The sequence below is a fragment of the Triticum dicoccoides genome, chromosome 2A (assembly GCF_002162155.2).
Source record: "Triticum dicoccoides isolate Atlit2015 ecotype Zavitan chromosome 2A, WEW_v2.0, whole genome shotgun sequence".
In the NCBI taxonomy this organism is placed as follows: domain Eukaryota; kingdom Viridiplantae; phylum Streptophyta; class Magnoliopsida; order Poales; family Poaceae; genus Triticum; species Triticum dicoccoides.
The window spans coordinates 92,362,840-92,379,634 of NC_041382.1; the positions used below are offsets into that span (position 1 = coordinate 92,362,840).

Below are 16,795 nucleotides of genomic sequence, written 5' to 3' on the forward strand. Positions count from 1 at the left end.
CCATTGCACACCAATTTAGTAATTTTTAGGCAGCCTGAAATGTGACGTAGCCAGGCGTGTAGCGCCTGTCAACCAGGCGCTGCATAATATGATATGACGTCTAATTGTTCGAAATTTTTCAAGGAGTTCATTTTGTGAATTCTTTTCATCCACAGGTCAAATTTGTCTGCCCATAGATGTAGGATTATTGCATCAATGGTGTCCTCTGATGTTGAAAAATCAGCCGACGAGTTGTGATTAGGAGTGAAATGACAGTCGTACAGCCAGTGCACTAAAACTGTAGCAAATCACAAAAGATATGCTCGGATGCATACGCCCATATCAGGTTTTAGTCAGGAAAGCTGAATGATGCACGCACCAGGCATTCAAACGGGGAAAACCGAGGCCAAACGTGTCATCTCTACAAAATTGTTACGGTTACACAAGATCACTCTCAATCTTCGTCGGTTAAAAAGGAGATGCGGTCCCTGTCCACCCTGTGCTTCCTGCTCTTGAGCTTGGGCAACGCCACCATCCACGAAGGGACCTCGCAGCCCGAAGATACCAGCACGTTGGCGATGTTCCGCAGGAAAGGCTTGTCCTCCTCCGTGAAGAACGTGATCGCCTCCCCTGATCTGCCTGCTCTTCCAGACCGTCCTAGAATATAACAATGGAAGGGATTTAGAAACTTATTGCAACGACGGTGTCCAGGCAGAAGAGAGCACAATATCTTTCTTACCTATTCTGTGAATGTAGGCAGACGCGGACTCAGGGAAATCATAGTTGATTACACAGTTGACACCTTTGAAATCCATTCCCCGCGCAAGAACCTCTGTTGCTATTAGCACCCAGCTTTTTCCAGCTCTCAAGTTGTCAACAGCATCTTGACGCTAAAAGCAAGGAAATACAGAATTCAGTCAGCGAGCCTGATGTCAACAGTATTAAACCAGTGATAACAGGAAGCTACAGGAACAGTAATCAAAATAAGTATCGGTAAATTATGCAAAAGTAATACCTGCTCTTCAGTAAGGTCTCCATGAATTACATCAACTCTAATGTCGTCATATACCAGCTCCCTGTAGAGCTCTTTTGCCCTCTCTTTGCTTTGAACAAAGACCAATACCGGAGGATTCAGAGACTGCAATTGAAGACAATACAACAACAGTAAGTTTCAAAACACACACACAGACTCCTTTTTAATAAGGACAATGTGCAGTTCAAGTGTTCGACATTTTAAGTACTTTGCACATAGTGAGTTTACAGCTACGAGCAACACAATAGGGCTTAGTTTTGCTACTTATATGTGGGTATGCATTAGGCTGCAGTCTGCTGGTTTGGCATGGCCAGTACATACCAGTTCTAAAACAACACAATGCATGGAAACCAGGAGAAAGAAACTGCGAGTGAAAGATCACACATACTTCTGCAAAGCTTTGGCGAAGAGCTATCAACTTCCCCCTCTCCGTTCCAGCAAAAATCAACCTTTGCTTGATCATTGAGGAAGCTGAATTCCTGCAAGTTGAAAATTACATCATGAAAATATCTCATGCAAAATAGATCTGCTAGTTCACAAGAATAGGATACTCACTTTCGTCCCACAATGATCCGAACAGCATCATGCATTATTGTACGTGCAAGAGCCTCTATTGTTTCAGGCAATGTGGCACTAAACAAAGAACGAATTATTGAAGGGTTTGAGCATGCTTTGACAATTGAATCAATTACTTCGACGAATCCAAGCTCAAAAAGTTTATCAGATTCATCCAACACAAGGTACTCCACCCTGCATGAGGCAGTTATGTGTTATTGCTGAACTTTGCGCAGATCTGAAAGAAAATGCTTAAGCAAAATGCAAATTCATGGCTCCTCGGTAAATCACATGACAACACAAATGACCAAGATGGTATGGAACAGAGAATAAATCAATAAAGGTAGCTGATTTGGTCTTGTTATGTTTTGATTCTGAAACAAATTCACTAGAAATGAACGTAATGCAGGTTATTCAGTATTTCTTGACAAATGAAAACACTTAACAGCCACAGTTTTTCTGATCAACTTAATTTCTTTTCATTTCGCTAAAATTTACCATTTGTAATGTAAGTACTATCTGTGTACCCATACAATCATTTAGTGTCGATGAAAATGTTATTAATTGGAACCCCAAGTAACAATTATGATCAAACAAAAAAAAGGATCACAATATATCTGGAGTGCAATTAAAACATTATATTTATATCAAAATAATTGTAATATGCTAAATAGCTAAACAGAAAAAATCATAACATGATCACAGACCTACTTAAGTCAAGGTCTCTCTTTCGTATAGCATGGTCCAAACGAAGTGGGGTGGATACAAGGATGTCGCAGTGCATATCCTTGAAATTGCCATCTTGTGACAGATCTTTGGTCATTAGTTTGACACCAAACTTCCTCCCTTTTGCCAACTTCTTGCACTCTCTCGTAGTCTGTGCTGCCAATTCCCTTGTCGGGCAAAGAATAACAGCCTTCACACATCCTTTAGACCCTGGCTATTAGAACAATATACTCATCATAAAGCATGTCCAACAAATCTAAACAACATTACACAATACCATGAAGATTAATACCTTGATTTTCATAAGCATCGGGAGCAGGAATGCCAGTGTCTTGCCAGAGCCTGTAGGTGCACAAGCAAAGCACTCCCTGCCCTGAAGCAAGCAATACAAAATAATTAGTGTAAACAACTACGTATATTTTTCCATGCCAAGGGGACTAAGTCCAAAAGAGAGCAAACAATCACTCACTGAAAGAAGAATAGAAATGGCCTGCCTCTGGATAGGTGTAGGTTCTTGAAACCCAAGTTTTGACAAGTTCCCAACCAAATATGAATCACAGTCATACCTAGTGCACAAGTAAAAGAGGCTCAGCTTAACAGCTTCAAATGATTACTTAAAGACCTGATTTTGATGTTGCTGCAGTGCAGCATGTCAATAATCCACAGTGACAAAAATGCTTACCTTGAAACCAGTTCTTCAAAGCTCTCCAGTGGTGCTGGAACATTATGTCCCGAAATGTGGATGTCATACCTCTTCCGAAGAATGGCAGCTCTCTAGAAACAAACACAAAATATTAAAATACAACAGTTCAGTGGTTACAGTTTGCAAACAAACCAATCATAAGTCAAACTCTACCACTATTTTCAATTCAATCAAGACCGTGCTGGAATCATAACAAAACCACTTTGCTCACCAGATATTTACATATACAGAGCTTTGTGTTGCAAAATAACCTATAATGATTACTAATTCAGCTCAACAGAATTTTCTTACCAAAATAAAAACATATACTACTGAACCATGATTACGAACATTGGTGCATTGCAAAACACCGTTACCTCGATTTCCCTCTCTGCCTCCTTCCGCCGCCTCACGACGGCCGAGTCCTCGTCCTCCCTAACCTCAACCTCCACAGACTCCTCCGCAGCCTCCTTCGCCTCCGCCCCTTTGAACACGCTGAACCCCTCCACAGCATCTGCAGAAACAAACCCAACCGGACTCAAACCACGAGCGCAGCCACTCCAAGCACCAAACAGGCAGGAATCGAAGCCTCACCGGACGCGGAGGCGGCCCCGTCGGCGCGCTTCTTCTTCTTCTTGCTGTTCTTCTTCGCGTTGGCCTTGCTCTTGCGCTTCCGCTTCTTCTCCGGGCCCGGCGGCGCCGCGTCGGGGGTCGTGGGAGCGGGGGCAGCAGGCTGCGCGCCCGTCCGGAACCGTGCGATGTCCCCCGCGAAGCGCTTGCGGTCGAAGCGGGTGCCGGCGAACAGCGCCGACGAGAGGCTCGGCTTCTCCTCCATGGCTGGGTTTGGATTTCGCCGCCGCCGCCGCCGCCGGGGAAACCTCCTCCTCCTCGTCTTAAACGTTAAACCCTAGCACGGACCCACGAGCAGCGAAATGAACCTGGTTTCCTTGCCTGGCCCCACATGTAAGCCAAAGAGCTTGGGCAGTTTCCACGATCAAAAATTAGACGGCTCAGATCTGACCACGGACGCCATCCGGCGCGTCGGTCGCCGTGGGCTCCACGCTGGCGCGCTTATCCGACCGTCTGCCCCCACGTCTCAGCAAAGCAGTGAATGACAGGTGGGACCCACAGACCATGACCATGACCATTGCCGTCTGCTTCCGCTTCCGGTATGGTATCCAGTGCCTTGCCCACCTCGCCGTAATCCTTGCCCTAAAATAAAAATCCGTAGCTGCAGCTTCGCCGGAATCCCGCCCGCCGGCCCGCCGTCCGTTCCCGCGCGCCGGATCTGCCGCTCGCCGGACGATTTCTCCGCGCGAGATGTTGGTCCCGTGGGGAGGGGTCGGGTGCTGCCTCAGCGCCGCGGCGCTGTATCTCCTCGGGAGGAGCAGCGGGAGGTGAGGAATTTTTTTTTGTATAGAGAGAAGTCGTTTCCTTCTTGGCGATTTCTGGGGTGCTGATTGGTGGTGGCTTTGCTGCTGACTCAGGGACGCGGAGGTGCTGCGATCGGTGGCGAGGACCGGCAGCCTGAAGGATTTGGGTGGGTGAGCTAGGGTTTGGTCTGTCACTCTGTTGTAGGTTGTTTGATTGGCTTCAGGAGTAGCAATTACTTGAGCTCTAGTTTTCGGCGGGTGCTACTGCTCTGAGCTAATCTTATCCTAGCCTCCCATGTCGGTGATTTGGTTTGCAGCTCGTGGTGATATTTTGTGCATCTGTTGGTAAAATGGCACTTCCTCCGATCCAAAAAAGTGCCGTGGCTTTAGTTCAGCTTTAGTTCAAACCTGAACTAAAGCCACGGCACTTATTTTTTTTTGCATCGGAGGGAGTACCTGGTTTGGATAATTGGTGGTTTCTTTGGGTTTGTAGGTAGATAAGTACTACCTCTGTCCTGAAATGTAAGACGTTTTTGCAGTTCAAATTGACCACTGTCGCCAGTGGTGGAGCCAGGAAATTTTCATTGGGCGTTTACACTTAACAACTTCTTCTTTTAATATCAATGGCAATATTTGTCCAGAGGCACTATATATGCTTAAGAAAGCCTCATGTTATCATAAGTTCAGTAGATAAATTGAAATTGACAATTTTCAAAATTAAATTGATTGCCTAAATTTGTTGGGGGTGCACAACAGTGAAGACAACCCAAATTAGCAAGTATCAGCTAGCAAGGGAGCTAGTAATTAAATTTTTTATCCTTACCCTTGCATGAACTCACTGAGATATACTAACGTAGGCATTGGTTGCTAGTGCTTACTACCTGCCACCGTCCTGTCGCCCTCAGCGGCTGGCACCATGGCCCTGCCCATTGCTGCAGTGTTGCTGCCCAGCTGCTGTGCGGCCGACTGACCAGCCGCTGGAAACCGTGAATGTGCACTGCGCTTCGCCCCCGCATTGCTCGCCCAGCCGCCGTGTCACCTGCTCAGCTTGCTTCCTGCTTGCCTGCTGTGACTGCCTCCCTTTGCCCGTTGCCATGTCCGCTGGCCGCCGTGGCTCCGTTTTCAGGTTCAGAGCAGGCATCAGGTGAGAATGTGAGGCTGTTTGAGCAAGAGAAACATGGGAAGGTCCCAATAGTTTTTTCCATTGATGGCTTGATCACCTCTGTGCTGCTCGGAAGAAGCAGGACATAGACACATGTAGCAGGTCCTGGGTCTAGCCGGTGCAGGCCTGCGTTTTTAGACCGAGTTTTGCTTTATGTAGGCTTTTGCTAATTTTCATTGGGCCGCCGAACTACTCTGGATGTTTTTGGCAAATGAGCTGGCTGGTCATGACTCGTGAGACCAACATGAATACCTGCTGGCTCCGCCCATGTTTGTCACCACTGTCTCCACGGCAGCATAATTTGTTCTTCTGCAAAATCCAAGAGTGCTGGATTTATCTTGTTGGCTTTAAACAAAGTTCAAAAAAGCGATTGGCGCAATTCCTAGTTTTGCCTCTGTCTAGTGCCTATATCGCCTAAGTGCATGCTTAGCATGAATACGAGCTAGGTGTTCTGCTGACGCACAAGCGCATAGGCATGCCTAGTGTGATTAAGCGCTAAGCGTACTGCTTTTGCCCAGCACCTAGGCATTCAAAAGCGCACATCTAGGCTTGCCTTTTTTAACTATGGCTTTAATATGGTTAAAGTCCAGCATTTACTTCAGATATGGTCAAGAGCTAGACCTTTCTTATCAGCATGCTTTACATGTGATATATACTTTCTACGGAGATTATCATTTGGTATACTTGGTTAAATACGCAAAAAGGGGATATGTTTTAACATTTCTTCTCTCTCTTGAACAGCTGCTATCTTGGACACTGCAAGTAAAGTCCTGCCACTTGTAGTGGCGGTTTCTGGGCGAGTTAGTTCAGATACACCACTTATATGCCAACAAAGTGGTATGAGAGGTGTAATAGTCGAGGAAACGGTAGCTACTGATTTGTTGTTTCTGTTATTAGTAGATGGGTTTGTTGTTGGTAATTGTGGCACTATGCTAACTTTTTGTTCTTTGTAGGCAGAGCAACACTTCCTGAAGCACAATGATGCTGGATCCTGGATTCAAGATTCTGCTGTGATGCTTTCTGTTAGCAAAGAGGTTCCATGGTACCTGGTAATGTGTTCTAGTTTTTTTGTTGTTGCTCTGTCAATACATGCAGTTTAATTTAGCCTTAGTTTGATTATTCCTATTATGTGTCCAAACTTGGAATTATCTAGAAGTTTATTTCTGCAAAGCTTGGGTTATAACCTCCCTCTGTCTGTACTCTGGAGTCTAGACTACCTTCTCTGTTTGTAGACCAGATTTATAGCAAAGAAGAGCATATGCATCCCTACCTGCTAAGATAGTGCTATAGGTGAGAAAATGTGTTAGAATTAATGGCCAAAACTGTGGGCATGGTTGCTAAGTCTAGTATATATAGCACAAAACTAAGCTTGGCTGCTGATGTTAAATCATCTATTCTTCACGGATAAAACGAAACTGTAAAATATTTGGTATCAATTAGCACCTATATGCGGTCCTATGTGCTTGGATGGCTCATGGCGAGAGCAGCTAACAGTATTATTTCGAAAAAAAACATGCACTCAGTACCCACTTTAGCCGTTAAATCCTTAGCTTAGGCATTGTTAATGTATTGATGATATGCCTATACTTGTTTAACAGAAGAATATGCATAAGCTTAAACCACACGAAGTTGTTATATAAACGTAAACGAAGTGACTGCTCATAAAAGAAAAGATAAATTGTAGTTCTAAATTCACTATTTGTTTTTCTAGTTTGATAATATCTTGTGATTTTGTGATACCTTGCAAGTTCAGTTCTTCTCTAACATATAATTCATCGCCAGGATGATGGCACTGGGCGTGTCTATATTGTTGGCGCTCGTTCTGCGGCAGGGTTAATTTTAACTGTTGCCAGTGAGGTTTTTGAGGAGTCAGGGCGGACTCTTGTACGTGGAACTCTGGATTATTTACAAGGACTGAAGGTTTGTCTAATCACGTTTTGAGCAAGACCAATGCTTATAGGATTGCTATTCATAATTTAGCATTAATCATTGTAGATGCTCGGAGTAAAGCGAACTGAAAGGGTTCTTCCAACTGGAACTTCATTGACTGTTGTTGGTGAGGTAATAACCGTAGATTTCATTGAGTTTCAAGGTACTGTGAATTTTTGTTGACATAACTAAATGTTTAGTCCCTTACTTTTGTTCTGCATTCTTATGCTGTATGACCAGGCCATTAAAGATGATGTTGGAACTATTCGGATTCAGCGGCCACACAAAGGACCATTTTATGCATCTCCAAAAAGCATCGATCAACTTATCTTGAATCTCGGGAAATGGGCCAAGTAGGGAGATTATGTACAACATTCTGTGTCTTTGTTTAGGGATCTTGCTGCTAATTGCATGTCTTTGTACAACAGGTTATACCAACTTGCTTCCATGGGCTTTGCAGCTTTTGGTGTATTTCTTCTTGCTAAGCGTGCACTTGATCATTTTCTACAAAGAAAGCGCCAGCGTGAATTTCACAAGAAGTATGGACAAACATCAGTTTCTTTTATTTAGAATGATTAACAGGGGAGGTTCCTTGGAAAGCAATCTCGTTCTTTTTCTGTTCAATTGTTCAGGGGGTTCATTCATCTGTGCTTGACATCATTAGAATTATGCCCCTTTTTATCTTGATCACCGAGTAGTATTTTGATGTCTTGCAAAAACTGCATTGTTCACCTGCAGCTAATATATTTCTCTAAAGATCACATGCAGTTGAAAAAAATGACTGAAGACGCTGTATGTGAAATGTTTTACTCATGGAACTATTTTTATTTTCAGTCAGTACCACAAATTAGCAATCATGCATGGGACTGAATACCAAGATACTTTGGAAGCACCAAACATTTTCTTAATTTGGAATTTCAGAACATTGGTGTTATGTAAACTTATGTATTCATTTTGTACATAAAGGGCTCGTGCTGCTGCAGCACAAAGGCAGGCTAGGGACGCTGAAGGTGATTTTCTTATAGATTGATTAGTCTCTCTTGTAAATACTAGTTCCTGTCTTATGATATCTTTTACTATTATTATATGAAGGAGGCAATGGCACATCAGACGGAGAGCCTAAGAAGGATCAATTGGTATTAGAAATATGTGTCATATGCCTTGAACAGGAGTATAATGCAGTTTTTGTGCCGTAAGTACCTTATTTTATACTCACATTTCATCATATGATTTTACATGTTAATAATGAAGCTGTTTCTTGTTTGACATTTTCATTGTGGATAATCCTGAGCATATATGTAGTAAACATCTGTACTGTTTACTGTTTCATTTTGGTCAAGAACTGGACCTTGACCAGTTGGCTAGAGGCACCTGGGTGTGAGTGCAGCCTGCTCGTTTGAGCTTCTGTGCTCCACACAGGGTGCCTCATGGTTGTCTCCCCCTATTTAAAAAGCCACAGGGATTGCATGTGGGTCTATTTTTTTGGTGGAATGTTTTTTTAGTGTTTAATACCTTGCATTTAACTTGCCTACCACTCTAAATGATTAAGCATGTTAGTAAACATGATATTAAGTTATGCATTTAATTTTATCTGGAATTTAATAAACCATGGGTTGTTTTGCCTTTGACATTCCAGGCTTCATTTAGCATTTTTTTTTAGCTCTGTTCATTACGAAGATGTTTTTCTCCTGAATCATCTCCACCTATGCTTGTTGATAAGCATCTTTCCCTGTTACCTATGCCCGTATTATATTGTTGCCACCAAAATGTTCATGAGTGAGTCATAACCGACCATTATGCAGGTGTGGCCACATGTGTTGCTGTATGAACTGCTCTTCTCACGTAACAAACTGTCCACTCTGCCGACGAAGAATAGACCAAGCTGTCAGAACATTCCGTCACTGATGGCACTACATGGTGCAAGATCCTGCGCCTGATAACACCAGGTGAACCACATCTTTCAAAACCACCTGATACTTCAAGTTCTGATTGCCGTGGCTGCCAGTGTGTGCCGATATCTGGAACGCGGAACTGAGCTGGAGCTTGTGAATTGGAGTTTTGCTTCACTGTCGAAACTTCACGGTTGACGCGGTGCCAGTTGCTGATCTTCCTTGTACTTTACAGTTGTGTACAGAGTGTTCTTGTGTAGCGCCTTGTTTCTAACAGCGCTCTGATTGACAGCATGGATGCTTAGTAGTAGTATTTACTGGTGGATCGATTGATTCTATCCAACGGAAATGCTATGTTGTTTGACATTGTAAAGGATAATCATTTCTTCTGATATATATTGGACACCGTCTGTTTTGATGTTCTTGTGTGCTCGCTGCTCGTTTGATTTTGTCTAGCCACATAAGAAGAAAATATGTAAAAATGTCGGTGCTTTCTCAAGCTTGCTTTCTTGTATGCATAAACTCGGTACTGTTATCAACGGTCAAGATTCTTGACAACTCTTTTTTTTGATGAGAAGGATTAGGGCAAATCCAACGGTGCCTCTCGAGTATCTCTCCTGTATCGCATATGGAGACGCTTGTAAAAGGATTTTCCCTTGAATTTTCTTCAACTCCAGCAGCTCTCCTTCAACATTGTGCCATGGTTAAGATCGAATTAGATTGAGCGTTCAAAAGAGTTCGCTGTGGCTACAGGCTTACAGGCTTTGGTGCATCAGGGATTGGGATTACCACCATTGCCAAACAACCTCACGGGCAAATCCTAATCCAAAGCCCATACCCTCACACACCGCGTGGCGACGTGGATGAGGACATGAGGTACATCGGGAATAGCCGGTCTGTAGAGTGAAGACTCCCAGTCCCAGCTGCGCGTGTAACCCTAGTCCGGTACTCCTCCCCCCTCCCCTGCCCTGGATTCCCAATCCCAATCCCATCTGCCCCCGCCGCCCCGCCCCCGCCCCCGCCGTCTCTCCGAGCCACCGCCTGCTCCGCCGCCCGTCAGGTATCACCCCCGTCCCCTCCCTCACTCCTCAGACAGACGACGGCGTCTGAAACACTATAACACTTTCTTCCGCCGCGGGTTCGTACCGATCTCTTCCGCGTCCTGCTTCAGATTACCTCTCCGGTCTCCGCTCGCACCCTAGAGCTCGCCGTCACATCTCATCTCATTGCGGCGCGCAATCCGTCCTCCACCTACGGGTCTGCATCCACTTCGCAGCACTCAGTGATTGCACATTGCTCTGCTCTGCTGTGTGACTAGCGATCCACGTTTGTTTCCACAAGTTCATCACTCTGCTGCACATCAATCAGTCAAATTAAGTTTCTCGTCTTTCATGTATGTTGTAGTGATGGATCAGGGCGAGGGCTCCGCTAGGATCGTGCGAGGCAGAGGCAGGAACAAGAGGAAGTGGACAATGGACGAGGACGAGGAGCTGGTCAGGGCCCTCTGCGAGGTGTCCACCGACCCCAGGTTCAGGGCCGAAGGAGGGGGCTTCAAGAACTGCTACACCCAGGGGATAGAGAGCCTGCTCGCGCAGCGGCTGCCCGGCCGCGGCATAAAAGCCAGCCCTCACATCGACTCCCGGCTCAAGGTGCTCAAGCGCAAGTTCCACGCGATCAAGGAGATGCTCGCGTCGCCGGGGTTCTCCTGGGACGGCTCCAGGAAGGTCTTCCGGTGCGAGAAGCAGCGATACGACGAGTACTGCAAAGTGAGCCGGTTTTAGTTGGTGTTGTTGGCATTGTGAGTCTTTCTTTTGTGATGTGTCTTTGTAGTTTGCACTGACTTGTTTCGCCTCTGCAGGATAATCCTAGAGCCAGGGGGATGTACGGTGTTCCATTTCCGCATTTCGATGTATTTGATGCGGTGTATGGCAAGGATAGAGCCGCTAGGGAAGTGGTGGAAGTGTCCGAGGAAGTAACCGCCGACATGGAGAATGGGAATACGAGTGAAGCGGAGGAAGATCGGACGTCCAATGGACCGTCCGGCCGATCCTTGGATGCTACATCAACCTATAAAAAACAGGAGAGATGTAAGAATGGCGGTAAAAGGAAGAGGACTGAATCGAATTGCCTGTCTCCAGACACGTTGAAGGATGTGCGTGGTCACTATCAACGCGCCAGCCAGCATGTCGACACGATGGCAGAAGCGATGGAGCTGTTCAAGGATGTGCACCGTCACTTCCAGAGTGTTGTTCAGCATGCCGGTGCAATGGCAGCGGCAATGGAGGCGTTCAAGGATGCACACGATCAGTTTCAGAGTGTTGTTCAGAATGTGAGCACCGCCGCAACAGCCATGGAGCAGTTCAAGGATGCACATGATCAGTTTCGAAGTATCACCCAGAATGGCAGCGCAACTGAAGCAGTTATTGAGCCTCATGCTGATCTGCGAGAAAGATTGTCGCCTGAGGTGCCCCAACAGGATGCCAGGGTAAGAGCCATTGCCGAGATGCAAAAGCTTGGGTTTACCGGAAGCGAAGTGGTCAGCGCTGCGAGTGTTTTCGCAAAGGAACCGGACCAAATGGGCATGTTTTTAGCACTCCCCGAAATCTACAGGAGGGAGTACATACTCAAGATGCTCAATGGTATGTTTACTGATCCTCGAATCTTGTATGGGCGCATTGCACTTCATTATAAGAAATGTTTAAGGCTTGGTTATTCTGAATGTCCGTGTCCAACATTGGCATTTTGGATACAACAAAGCAGAACCTGTAGCCTACATTCCTATGAATTAGACAATTAGTATATCGATTTTGGAAATATATGAGCTATTAGCTTTTGTTCTAGGCCTGCATATTTATTCATGTTTGTCAATGAACATTCCTTGTACTAGTATTTAAGGACAATTATCAATCTCTGTACAAGCTCATGCCGTGGAACTGCTGAACAACTACCATAAGCAACATTCGTGCTAGTTTCTACTATGACGGTATCTGTGTATGTGTATGCTATCAGCAAGAACACACTCTGTCTTGCTTGTTCTTAAGCGTAGATAGCATCGTCACCCGCTTGCACGGATTTAAAACGCGCCATCTGATAACTCTGTGCTTGTCTAGAAGGGGTTAAATGGCATGTGTCTGTTTGTCAAGACTCTCATTCTGTGCATAGGGTTTTTCCTCGTTTTGTTTATATTTTCTGCCAATCTTATTGTCCAGACATAACATAATCAAATGATCTGAAATGTTATGCTTTGTCCAGTGAAGCTGATTCATGTCTCATCCCCTTCTTCAGGTGGGCAATCTCTCCATTTTTAGCTTAAAGCGATATGGGAGGAGAGAAGCTCTAGAAGTTCTAATTCAGCCTAGTTGCAGCAATGGCAGTTGAAATTTTGGTACTAGTACATTTGTAAATGGTTATATATCTAGCGTCCCTCTGAAGTGTTCTAATGCGCTGTGTTAGTGAGAGTAGCCTTGGCATTCCTTTCCTTGCACCGGACTCGGTGGAAAATTGTACGGCCAAAGGGTAATGGGCAACCTGTCCGATTCCAACAGCATTCCGAACGACTCTGACGTCACATTCTGAGCAAAACAACAGCCACCTAAAACTGTGGTTCGTCAGACACGTAGCGAGGAAATGGAATGGTTTACAATGGAGCCCAAGAAAATTACTCTCTCTTTCTAAAAAGAACTGTTCAGTATCCTGATGTTTTTCTTTTAGGAAGTCATACTGGTAGCTTGAGCTAATTGTGTCACTTGCTTTGTCAAGAAAGTTCACACAATGCCGCTAGAAAACAACAAAGCCTTGCAATATATAAGCTTGATGATCTCAAGTTACTCAATATATTTTGAGATGCAACTAATCAGGATTTCAACCTCAAACTGTGTAGGAACTTGCTAAATACCATACAAACAAACTGGTGAATTCACACAGGCAAGAAATTATGTCATGAATGCGCGCATGGAGAGCACAAAAGGCATCAGTTGAAAGGAAACCGTAGAAAAAAAAACGTCGCAATTAACTGAAAGGATAATGATGCCGATGTTATAGAATCATCATTGCCAGTTTAACATCAATTTGCTGACATCAAATATCCACAAATACCAACAAAAGGGAACTGGAAATGAACTGAGTCTTTCTCTGACAATATTATTTGCATACGAAGAAGACGTCATAGCTTGGACGGTATCCCTGCCATGCCGCCGCGTACTGAGATACTAGCAAAACCCACAGAATTTCACTCCTTTTTCCCAATCCCGTTAGACATGTTGTAGATCCCACGACCCTGTTTGTTAGCCACGATACATGTCAATGACTGAGCGGACGCAATATCAAAGAGCACAAGTAACCAAGGCATCAGATGAGATTTTCAACTTACAATCATGAACAAGCTGGTGCCAGCAAGCGCAAGGGGAATGGCAACTGAGGTGACCACATCATAGCGGCCTTTAAGGTGGATATGCTTGCTCAGCTTCTGGAAATACTGCTGCTTCTGAACGAGCTTCTTGCGTGGGTAAAATGGTGCTTCTTCTAGCGTCATCCTGCATACAAAAACTACTCTTTCAATCCTAACCCTTAGATGGAAGAGCAATTGCCATAGATAGTTCTAGTATAATAATTGCTTTACGCTGTGAACATCTCAAGATTCAGAAACAACGACCTTTGAGTTCATGAAACGTTTTAACTCCTATGCAGGTTTCTAACAGTTAATCAGTCACTCTCACAACCAGCTACCAAAATGGGGAATGATTACTTAATGTACAATCCACTACGTTACTTCATCAGTTCATCTACCAGGCATTTTTAAATCCAACGATTCTTTCTGAGCAACTCAACGTATTTGAATTTAGCACATTAACACAACATTTCAATGATCAGCAAATTCAAATATTGTGTATCTTCTACCAGTAACATGGCACTTTCTAGGCTATCATTGATCGTGACCAGTACCTCCCGCATACCAGCGAATCAGGAACCCAAAAAATTCATGTGCGTTCACCACGTTACAGCAGATCTAATAATAAACCAAAGAGATATCGATGAACTCGCACAGCATTACTAACCTAGCAACAACATAATGCTTCCAAAGAAAGGAATTTCAAACAGATAACCCAATCTCAACCTAGGCTAAACAAACGCCAGTAGACCACATCGGACCGAGACCCAGGCCCGAGGAGACAACCACCCATCCTAAAGCGCAAGAGCATACTCATCGAAATGTCCGCGCCGCCAGGCGAATCTCCCGGGCCAGTAAAACGCATCGAGGAGGTCACCGGCGCGTCGCGGACCAACGACTAGACCCCCCACGCATACTCGTGAATCTAAGAAATCGCACGAACGCGTACGACGGCTCGTTCGCCTGACGTCGCGTCGAGGACGCGGGCCCCCTCGTCCCCTCGTGCTGGGTTACGAGAGATCGTGGGGAGATCGGGGTAGGAGGGGAGAAGGGAGATCGCCGCTTACCTGGCTGGCTGGGGCGCGCGGGGGACGGGAAGCGACGGGGAGGCCGGCGGCGGCGGGTGGATCTGGAGGCTGGGGATTGGGGGTAGCGTTGTGACCTCGAAGGGACGAGGAAGGGAAGGGAAGAAGGGGTCGAGCGGGTGCCGGGGGTTGTTGGGTCAGTTGGGCCTCTTCGTCGGCCCATCAAAGGGCCTGGGAATTTATGGTGGGTCGTAAAGAATGCATGGAGTTTTTCTTTTCTTTTTAAAGAATGCAAGGAATTTTTGCTTTCTTTTCTTTCCTTTTTCAAGACAAATACTTATATTTCAATGCTTAACCTTGGGGATTACAATCGTTTTCATACAGAAAATCAATCTCATGGGGGCCTGCTCTCAGCCACACATCAATTCGCATGTTATGGTGACCTAAATCGAGCAAGACAGTGGGTAACACTGTTACCAGCAATGACACGCTATACCAATGTAATACTCCCTCCGTCCCATAATATAAGAACGTTTTTGCCACTACACTAGTGACAAAAACATTCTTATATTATGGGTCGGAGGGAGTAGTTGTCTATCTTGCTGAAGAAGACTCTTTATCTCGCCGACGATGGAGGCATTCGGGGATAGATTCGCATCCAGCTTCTTGATCATATTAGCAGCCACCTCGGAGTCGGTTTCGACAATTAATGGTTTTGTGCTCGAGTCGTAGTCCAAGGCAATACATGCATCCAGCTCTACCTCTAGCAGGCTTTTGCAAGTGTGCATGTGACAACCATTATCGTATGTGACCACTATTTGTTTCTTGCCCCATTTATCCTATGTGACCACCATTTTCCCTCGACCAATATTCCCGGTGGGGTTCCGTTGTATGCACAAGAGGGACTCGATGTCACTGCATAAAATTTGGTTGGAGGATTCCACAGTCGGCGGTTGCTTGTGATGGTCGATCTCATTTCTCACATGTTGTATCCTCCAGAGCGTCATTGGCAAAGGGAGACGCTCTTGTTCATCGCAGTTGTCCATCAGGTGGACCAACCAGTCTGCCCCAATGTTGATAACGTCTTTGACATTTGTCATATGAAATTCTTTCCTCATAGCTCGCCATAGTTGGACAGCTAGAGGGCATATACAAAAAGCATAGAGTGTACCCTCTTGGATCATTTCACATAGTAAGCACTAGATCTTGCAAGCTTGTGAATCACTTGATTCTCCATCATAACCAACGAATTTGTTGCGAGTTTCCAAGCAAAAGCTTCTGCTTTCTTTTTCCTAGCTACTAGAATGTTTCAGTTCGCTAGGTTGTTTTTTCATGTTCATAGATTCAGCAGGCGGTTAAAGGTCAATGAAACTTCACTTGCATCCTAAGCTCATACTCCATTTTCCCTCGCGCTAGTGTTTTTCTCCTCTCGGCAGTGACAACCGACGTAGGTAATGGCGGAGCTACATAGGGGCAAAAACCGGGTTATGGCCCGCCCAACCTAGGAAGAAACCAGTGAAGAGTGTGGGACGAACTAGGTTATTAGGACATTTTTTGCGTGCTTTTCAGTATTTTTTTTTTGAAAAACCCCTCCATGTATTAATTAACTTAAAATGTTCATACAATCATTCGTTACAAACTTTGCCACGCAGGGCGGAACAGAATGAAACATAATACCATCAGAACTATTATCAAAACTAAACTTTGCAATCTCATGAGCCACCATATTAGCCTTCCTGTTGATCTTAGAAATCTGTAAATTCACCAACAACTTTGAGACATCTACAGCTTCCTTCTTTAGATCAACAAGGGATGATCTGTCCACATATTCTTTACCAAAAACGGAGGCTACAAACGAACAGTCAGTTTCCAAAATGACGGGCATGTCTAGAGTCATACCAATATATAGGCCGGACAAGGACGCTCTAAGTTCCGCTTCCTCAACGCTGTAGCAAGTACCAATATAATCCCAGGAGGATAGGATCACTTGTCCACGGTGATTTCTAACAACCACCCCCACGCTCGCAGCTTCAATGGCCTCCACAAAACTTGCGT

General features: G+C 44.9%; 4 protein-coding genes across 6 annotated transcripts; 2 read left to right on the forward strand and 2 right to left on the reverse strand.

Annotated features, from left to right (window-relative positions):
* Window positions 1-211: 211 nt before the first annotated feature.
* Window positions 212-3,894, reverse strand: LOC119353536 (DEAD-box ATP-dependent RNA helicase 57-like). Its single transcript, XM_037620156.1, has 11 exons — window positions 3,570-3,894; window positions 3,353-3,489; window positions 2,976-3,067; window positions 2,763-2,859; window positions 2,586-2,666; window positions 2,275-2,507; window positions 1,568-1,762; window positions 1,401-1,491; window positions 995-1,117; window positions 719-869; window positions 212-636 (listed from the first exon to the last, which is right to left on the reverse strand). The coding sequence occupies exons 1-11, from the start codon at window positions 3,808-3,810 to the stop codon at window positions 434-436; spliced, it is 1,644 nt and encodes a 547-aa protein (XP_037476053.1). The 5' UTR covers window positions 3,811-3,894; the 3' UTR covers window positions 212-433.
* A 257-nt stretch (window positions 3,895-4,151) lies between these two features.
* Window positions 4,152-9,749, forward strand: LOC119353537 (E3 ubiquitin-protein ligase SP1-like). 2 transcript variants are annotated; one of them, XM_037620158.1, is made up of 12 exons: window positions 4,152-4,372; window positions 4,463-4,515; window positions 6,252-6,376; window positions 6,464-6,559; window positions 7,293-7,430; window positions 7,506-7,571; window positions 7,680-7,792; window positions 7,868-7,978; window positions 8,406-8,449; window positions 8,532-8,631; window positions 9,242-9,385; window positions 9,445-9,749. In XM_037620158.1, exons 1-11 carry the CDS (start codon window positions 4,296-4,298, stop codon window positions 9,342-9,344), a joined length of 1,026 nt encoding a protein of 341 aa, XP_037476055.1. In that variant the 5' UTR covers window positions 4,152-4,295; the 3' UTR covers window positions 9,345-9,385; window positions 9,445-9,749. The 2 variants fall into 2 exon arrangements, with proteins under 2 accessions (XP_037476055.1, XP_037476054.1); XM_037620157.1 differs by having other exon boundaries at window positions 4,153-4,372; window positions 9,242-9,749.
* A 466-nt stretch (window positions 9,750-10,215) lies between these two features.
* Window positions 10,216-12,875, forward strand: LOC119353538. Of its 2 annotated transcripts, none has more exons than XM_037620160.1 (4): window positions 10,216-10,585; window positions 10,733-11,094; window positions 11,187-11,967; window positions 12,614-12,875. In XM_037620160.1, the coding sequence occupies exons 2-4, from the start codon at window positions 10,735-10,737 to the stop codon at window positions 12,634-12,636; spliced, it is 1,164 nt and encodes a 387-aa protein (XP_037476057.1). In that variant the 5' UTR covers window positions 10,216-10,585; window positions 10,733-10,734; the 3' UTR covers window positions 12,637-12,875. The 2 variants fall into 2 exon arrangements, with proteins under 2 accessions (XP_037476057.1, XP_037476056.1); XM_037620159.1 differs by having other exon boundaries at window positions 10,216-10,388.
* A 434-nt stretch (window positions 12,876-13,309) lies between these two features.
* Window positions 13,310-14,936, reverse strand: LOC119353539. The gene is made up of 3 exons (XM_037620161.1): window positions 14,783-14,936; window positions 13,698-13,860; window positions 13,310-13,604 (listed from the first exon to the last, which is right to left on the reverse strand). Exons 2-3 carry the CDS (start codon window positions 13,857-13,859, stop codon window positions 13,557-13,559), a joined length of 210 nt encoding a protein of 69 aa, XP_037476058.1. The 5' UTR covers window position 13,860; window positions 14,783-14,936; the 3' UTR covers window positions 13,310-13,556.
* Between the last annotated feature and the right edge of the window lie 1,859 nt (window positions 14,937-16,795).